Below are 7,980 nucleotides of genomic sequence, written 5' to 3' on the forward strand. Positions count from 1 at the left end.
CATATTGATAATCGTATTATTCAAATATGATATTTAATTTGTGTTATTGTTATAAGTTTTGAAATAGATTGTTTTTATCGTTGATTGTATTGATCAAATGGTAATTTATGTGTGATGATATAAGTAAAAGGTATCATTCAATAATTGATATAGTTTAAAAATATGTAACGATAATTTTATAACTTATGTTAATGATATATAAAATTTCAATTATATATAATATTTTTATTATATTGATACGAATTAAATGCACTTCTTGTTCAGACACTAAACTTCTTGAAGACACTGGAAAATGTGTTACAGCCACCGAATGTCCATCTGGATACTACAAAGACACAGCAACTGCAACACGTAAGAAGAGCAAAACTGGAAGCAATTGTCTGACTTGTGAATTGGACACAAAGTGTTTGTCTTGTATTGATGGATTGATGGATTCTATTTGGCAAATGAAGGAAAATGTTCTGCGTGTAACACAATTGCTGGGTGTGGGAAACGCAAGTCAGCCACCGAGAGTATTTCATGCACAACTGACAATCTCCAACCAGACAAAACTTGCAAACCAAACTTCCCAGAAGCGTACTTTGCAAATGATAAGGTGTACACTGCATGTGTTGATGATTGCAAAACATGCACCGAAGAAACTAAGTGCACTATTTGCAAAGAAGATGCTCTGATGGTTGAAGACACCAAAAAGTGTGTGAAAGGCAACTGTCCAGAAATGTATTTCAAAGAGGGTGCTGAGAAGATGTGCAAGAGATGCACTGATGGTTGCAAAGTGTGCAGCAATGCAACTGACTGCCAAGAGTGTGTTGCACCAAAGATGTTGGAGGAGGGAACTATGAAGTGTGTTGAGAAATGTGGAGATGGGGTTTTCAATGTCGACAACAAAAAGTGTGATATGTGCATGGCAAACTGCATGATGTGTGCAGCAAAGGAAAAGTGTGATAAGTGCAAAGACAACTATTTTATGTCCGATGACAAGTGTGTTGACATGTGTCCAGAAAAGTACTTTGAAAAAGAAGGAAAGTGCGAGAAGTGCAAAGACACTTACAATACGCCATGCAAACAAGGCGACACTGAATGTAAAGTTTGTATAAACAAAAGTGGGACATTGAAGGTGTTAGTTGAAGCTGTGGTGTTTGTCTTGATGATTGCCTTCTAAGTTACTTTTTGGTTGGTTTTAATTTAAATTTGTTTTTAACACTTGAAATATGTTGATGATTAATTTCATAGCTTCAATGAATTATATAAATATAATATGTTATAAATTAATTGATTTGGTTTAATTTATTAGTATCTAATTAATACTAATTAAACAATTATCTATTATAATATATAGTATTTTGTTATTTAAAATAACTATAAATCGATATTATAAATAATAGTAAATTAAACTAATCAATATTAATTAAATAAAAATGAACCCATAATTATTGAAAATGGCAATAATTATAAAGATAAAGAAATAATAAACAAGAATTAGACCGTACGACTAGGATCATTCTTAGAGTATGTCACTTTCTATCTAACAAATAGAATTCACAAAATAGGATGAAGACTTTCATCACTTCAGTGCCAAAGGGAGATACGCAGCAATGCACGATGAACTGCTTATTGAGGGGTCGAGTGCGTGCACAACACTCTGAGATGAGAGGCACTGAAGTCTGTCTGACTATTTTTTGTGTATTTCAATTATTATATTATTATATTTAATTAGTATATTATTAAAGAATTAAATCTATAAAATAAAACAACAATAACACAACACAACCAAATTAAAAGACAATCAAATGAAAGCAAATTGTGAGCGTATTTCAAAATGTTTTGGATTCTTCCCTTTTGGTTTCTTGTTCTTGAGATTTTGATAAGCCCACCGTTTAAACAATTCTGTTTCTTATCGTCTTGCTTGTTTGGTGTGATGTGTGTGACTGTTTTGACTGCCTTCTTCTGTAAAGGCGTGTTGTGTTTTGTTGCAACATTTTTAAACATCTCCAAGTGGATCACCATGCTTGCTGATGACTGTTGTGACATAAGTTCCGTTTTATACAACATGACACGTCAACACCTTCCATTTGTCAAGACTCAATATCAACCTTTGAGTTTTGACACATTGGTATAAATACAACAATACTTCCATTTGAAAACATAACTTTCATTTAAAATATTGTATTAAAAAAAACTATGAAAAAGGCAGTGAATTGATTACTGCACCATTTTGAGAATCTCCTCAAGTACTTCAGAACTGCCAGGCGCCTTTTTCACGACTTTCTGGTTTTGGAAGAAGACAAATGTGGGAAGTGATGTAATGGAGTACTCAGCAGCATAATCAGTTGCTGTGGTCGCATCTACTTTGAAGAATTTGAGGTTTGTGTGTTTTTCAGCAAGTTTGTCCATCATTGGTGCTCTTGCCTTGCACTTTGCACACTCGGGAGAGTAGAAGATGACAAGAACATTCTTGTTGTTTTCAATTGTTTGTTTCACTTCGGCAACATTGGTTGTGTATGTCACCGGCATGTCTTGATGTTCAATTGTGTGATTTGGTTATTCAAATAGACATCAATTGTTTCAACACAGAGTTGCCAATGACCAGATGTTGTAATAACTCTGTCTTTATCTATAACTTTTCACTTTAAAATTGTTTCATTCTATTTTTATTTGGTATCATTTTATATTTAATATGAATCAATTGGTTATGAAATACAGATTTTTTTGTAATTTATATGTGGTCTTTTTCAATAATATATTATCTGAAATATTTATATTATAATGGTTAAATTTGAACAAGTTTCAATATTTTTTGAAAAAGTTAAAGAATGATATTACAAAGTGTCCCAATAATTATATCAACTTTATTTTAAGTTTTTGTTAACTTTTTAATCGAAATTCTTTTTCAAAATGTAAAGTCATTTTGAAAATTGGAATAAAAACCATTCCGATTTATTTTGCTATATCAAAATAAAATAAATATCTTAAGAATTAAAATTATATAATTATGGCATACATCTGATTCGTATTCTATTAATATTACAAGAAATTAAATTTTATAACACATAATCCTTTTTGATTTAAAAAATGAATAAAATCATACAAATTTGAGAAATTTTTTCCAGTTTTATAACACAATATAAATTAATAGATAAAGTAAAATTACATATTTGAAATAGGGTTATAATTTTTTTACAGGTTTGTTCCATTTGTTTCCACAAAAATAATAAACAATAAAATTTAGTTGATAAATGTAAAGCACTAATGGTCTAAGGGCAGAATTTCACCCTCCCAAGGTGGAGATTCGGGTTCGAGTCCCGGTTAGTGCATTTTGTTTAAACTTTATTATCATCTATTTAAATTGATTTAATAATTTAATAATATGAAAAACAAAACAGGTGCAATTTATAACTGTTAATTTTGTTTAAAATAACGAATTTTTGATGTTTTTACTTTTTGGTTTGGTTTATCAAAAGTGTTAATACAATTTATTATAATTTCCAAATTATTAAATATATGATAATATCTTCATTTTATTTAGTTCTGAAAATAAAATATAAAAACTATTTTATTGTATGAAAATTGCACCTCATTCAATGATGTACTATCCTTGTAGTCTTTTAACATATATTATTTTTTGACACTTAAGTTTTTGTATCCTTCTTGGCACTCACCAAACCCAACAAAAATTCTCATCACGTTGTCAAACCTTTTCACGTTGGATGGTACCAACTTTTTGTATTTTTTTCTGTCAACTATTTTGAAAAACATCTTTTGAATGTTTTTTGTCAAAAAATTTCCAAACAACTTTTGGGGTTACACGTGAGACGCTGTCTGACTCCATCTCACTCATGTCGATTTTGACGATGTTGTTCTCTACGCCAAATAGCTACTCTGTAAGTGCCTTTGCAAACTCTGTCTTGCCAACACCGCTTGGATAAAGGAACATGAATGAGCCAATCAGTTCTTGTCTGAGGCAAGACCACTTCTACTTTTCAGAATAGTATCAGAGACTGTAGTCACAACCTCCTCTTTTAGAACAACAACTGTTTTGTGCGGCTCGTCTTCAAGTTTCAGGAGTTTTGTCTTCTCGCTCTGTGTCACACTGCTTACTGGGATGCCTGTCCATTTCCTCATTATATCTTCCATTAACTGTGGGGTCACTTGTAACGACAGCATTAATATTTATTATGTCCGGTTCTTCAATTCCGTGAGTCACTTCTTTTCCTCTGGAATTGCATAATACTTCAAGTCTGCGACGACCTCAAGATTTTTTGTTATTTCCATTTTGTGTTTCATGTCTTCTATTTTCTATGCAAGGGTCTTGAGCTCTTCACTGCCACAAGTGCCGAGTCAGGCTATAGTGGCTTTTAAACTTCTCTCATGATGCTTCTTAAACAAAGTGTGACATTCGAGAAGCGACATAGATATATTGGAATTATTTTTCAAATGAAAGGAACTTCAGCTACAATCAGCAATAATTATATACATATTAAGTGTAATAATTCTCTGCTGCAAGTTTGAAAAACTATTTTTTCGCTACTCGCTGCGCCAAACATTTCATGGCGGCCGTCTTATCAAAACTAGGTAACTGATCGATGGTAAAAAGACTATTTTTATTTAACAATAAAACAAATTTGGTTTGTGTTTGTTCTAATTTTCTATTTATTTATTGTATAATATTATATTATTTATATATTATAGATAAAGAATAACAACACTTTTATCGAATTATATTTTTTTTACAAAACAACCACAATTAATAACATCTGTGGTGACGTTTATTTAATATTTTAGCATAATAATATTGTATTAATATTTAAATTAAATTGTTATTTGAAATAGTTTTTTATTATATAATTTCATTGATTTAAATGGTGAATAACTATTAACAAATAATTCCTTTAAATTATTACAAAGACGAATTTTATAATTATTAAAAAATGAAAAACTGTGAATATCAAAATGTGTGGACTTTCTAGTTAACACATCATGATAGTCTCTAAGTATTTTAAAAAAATCAACAACTTTATTAACTTAGAGTTGTTATGCAAGAAGTTTAGTGGCAATATGGAGAAGTTTCACTTTAATTCGATTTCTTTATGTTAAAAAACAGTTGGATACTTTTCAAACATCGAGACACTTCATTTGTGGAATATAGAAGATAAGACCTTTGGTAATGGATTTATAATCAACACAAAAGTTTGTGAAGATTAAGTATTTTTAAAGAAAGAGTTCTTTCGAATCATTGTGTGGTATTGTGTTGATTTTGATACCGTTAACAAAAACAAACATCGAAACATTGAGTTTAAAAATGTTACTTACACTAAAAATAATAGAATATAATTTAATAATAACATTCCATTAGGTGTTACATTTATTTATAAAAAAATGTTTCTATGGATGCATAAGTCTAAGCAGTGTAACAATACCATCAAGTGTCACAACAATTGGTAAATATTGTTTCTGTGATTGTGGTAGTCTTAGCAGTGTTACAATACCATCGAGTATTACATCAATTGGTGATAAATGTTCTGTGAACGCAACAATCTTATTAGTGTTACAATACCATCGAGTATCAAATCGATTGGAATTCAATGTTTCCCATCAAATACTTTAGTTCATCGATGTTAATCAAATAATTTAGTTGTTACTTATTTGTTCATTTTTTATTTAAAAATAAAATAAATAAAAAATATTTTTTTATTTATTTTTCAATAATAAATTGAAATAATAGCGAAAGTGATAAAATTAAAAAAGAGATATAGTGCGTATAATAAGATGACTATCATAAAGCCGGCTTTTTACATCCTTACACTTCATGGGCAATGAGTTTACTTAAATGCAAGATTATGTAAATTGGTAGTTATATACCACTTTATTCAGTTTAATTAAATTAATAACAAGTCAATATAATTAATTTAATTAAATAAACTGTTTTTCAAAAGTCGGTACTGTCATATTTTTAGAACTTCCTAAAGTCCCGTTTTTTATTTTTGTTTTTTCCTAAAAAAATAAAAAACAAAAAATCGAAAGTACCGACTTTATTTTGAAAAAAATACCAATCCCGTTCAATTATTTTCGTACAAATTCGGGAAAATATTGGAATATTAGCCATCTTTTTCCAAAAAACCCGATCCCGTTATTTGATTTGATATCAACTCGATACTTCGCAACATATACACAGCATTGTTGGCCTAAAAGCACAACAATTAACGTTTAAGTGAATTGGGATGGTGTTATTTGTGTCGAGTTTTAACTGATAATTACTATCGTTAAAAAATATTTTCAATTAAAAACAAACATGTGGTTATCTTCTCTGAATAAAAAATAATGAAATAAAGAGTTCCAAAAACACCAAAAAATATACTACAGCAAATGTTTGATAATTTTGACAGGCATAAGTCAAAATTGTCAAAGGGCAACACAAGAAAAATAATACAAAATAACAATAATGTTTTGTTATTGGATATTTTAAAAAAGATGTTCTCACTGAAATGCTCAAAAAGAATGTCGACTTTTTAAAAAACAACGAAGATAAATTATCAAATCATTTTGTTATTTTTATTGTTTTTGTGACAACACTACTAAGCATACTAATCTTCGAACTAAGCTTTTGTTTTGTGAATATTTCATTAATTAATAAAATGTTTGATAATGAAAAAGATTGACATTAAGTTTATTTGCTTTTGTACTAAAATGCACTTTTGGGATAATTCGTGTGTTTTTCTGAAACAAAAATCCCGTTATTTCAAATTTTATATGGATTTTTTTAATGCTTAAAAATTCTTCAAGTAAAAAAATATTTTTTGAAGACCGTTTTTCTCTTTTTTATTTGGAAAAAAATAAGCGATATTTATTACAAAAAACGATTCCCAAAAATAATAAACAAAATAAATGCAAAAAATCGGGACACCCCAGTACCGACTTTTGAAAAACAGTTTATATATGTATAATAATAAATATTTACTTTTTTTAATAAATATATATGATAAATATAAAAATAAGATTATAAGCGTATTTAAAAACCACTTGTTAAATTATTGTAATAATAATTTGTAATCTTTCTCTTTAAAGTGAGTGATTTTCGTATATAAATGAGTTTATTGGTGATAAATATAATTGATAGATAAAATATAACAATTTTAGATAAAAATTTAAAAAATACAAGAATAAATAAAATTATTTTTAAATTTTAAAAAATGGAATTTTGAAAAATATTTAAAATAGTAGTATATAAATTATGTTACATTACGGTCCCCTCCATTTTCTATTATTTTCATCTTTAAAATCGCAAGAGACGCGTAGACAGAAATTTCCCAAAATATCGACATCTTTGATGTCTCTAGAATCTCACATTCGTTTCAGATCTTTCAGATCCTCAGGTTCTCAAGAACCGTACGATTCTTCGGAGACACAACGGAAGCGGCATCGAAGACACAGTCTCCTTGAGGACCTTTGATCCGTTCGGTGTAAATTTATTTATAGTAAATTTATATTAATGTAATTTTTTATCTTCCTTAAAATGACGGAACAGTACATGAATGAAATCATATAACCTATAATTGTTAAAAATAAAAGTATCTATTTATAAATATTAATTATCAAATAATTTACTAACATCTAAATTATTAACAGTAATATAATGTTCTAATATCGGAAGCATCTTATTAATAATTCCATCTCTCATATTATTTAGATTGTTTTCTAATTCTTCTATTTTATTAAATAATAATACTAATTGTTCTTGCTTTTTGCCCTCTATATTTTTGACTTTATTGTCAAGATCATTTTTAGTAATTCTAACTTGTTTCTTAATTAATGTTTGTTTACCTTTAATTTTACATAAAACATAACCATTAATATAAATTGTAGCATTTAAATCTTTTGTATTGATTAAGTTAACTTCTGGGTTATTATTAATATATCTTTTAGATGTGTCGATGCTTTGCTCAATATAATATTCATTTTCACTTTCATTTGAAGAATAAGACA

The 7,980-nt window shown here is 28.3% G+C and overlaps 2 protein-coding genes across 2 annotated transcripts; one reads left to right on the forward strand and one right to left on the reverse strand.

The window, feature by feature from the left end:
• Nucleotides 1–185: 185 nt before the first annotated feature.
• Nucleotides 186–1,646, forward strand: EIN_532270 (hypothetical protein; the record flags this gene model as incomplete). Its single annotated transcript, XM_004255450.1, has 4 exons — nucleotides 186–405; nucleotides 504–1,137; nucleotides 1,497–1,509; nucleotides 1,551–1,646. 4 exons carry the CDS (start codon nucleotides 186–188, stop codon nucleotides 1,644–1,646), a joined length of 963 nt encoding a protein of 320 aa, XP_004255498.1.
• Nucleotides 1,647–2,202: 556 nt separating this feature from the next.
• On the reverse strand, nucleotides 2,203–2,514 carry EIN_532280 (thioredoxin, putative; the record flags this gene model as incomplete). The annotated part of the gene is made up of 1 exon (XM_004255451.1): nucleotides 2,203–2,514. The coding sequence occupies one exon, from the start codon at nucleotides 2,512–2,514 to the stop codon at nucleotides 2,203–2,205; it is 312 nt and encodes a 103-aa protein (XP_004255499.1).
• Between the last annotated feature and the right edge of the window lie 5,466 nt (nucleotides 2,515–7,980).

The sequence above is a fragment of the Entamoeba invadens genome (genome assembly GCF_000330505.1).
Source record: "Entamoeba invadens IP1 unplaced genomic scaffold scaff_1105074725335, whole genome shotgun sequence".
Classification (NCBI taxonomy): Eukaryota; Evosea; order Mastigamoebida; family Endamoebidae; genus Entamoeba; species Entamoeba invadens.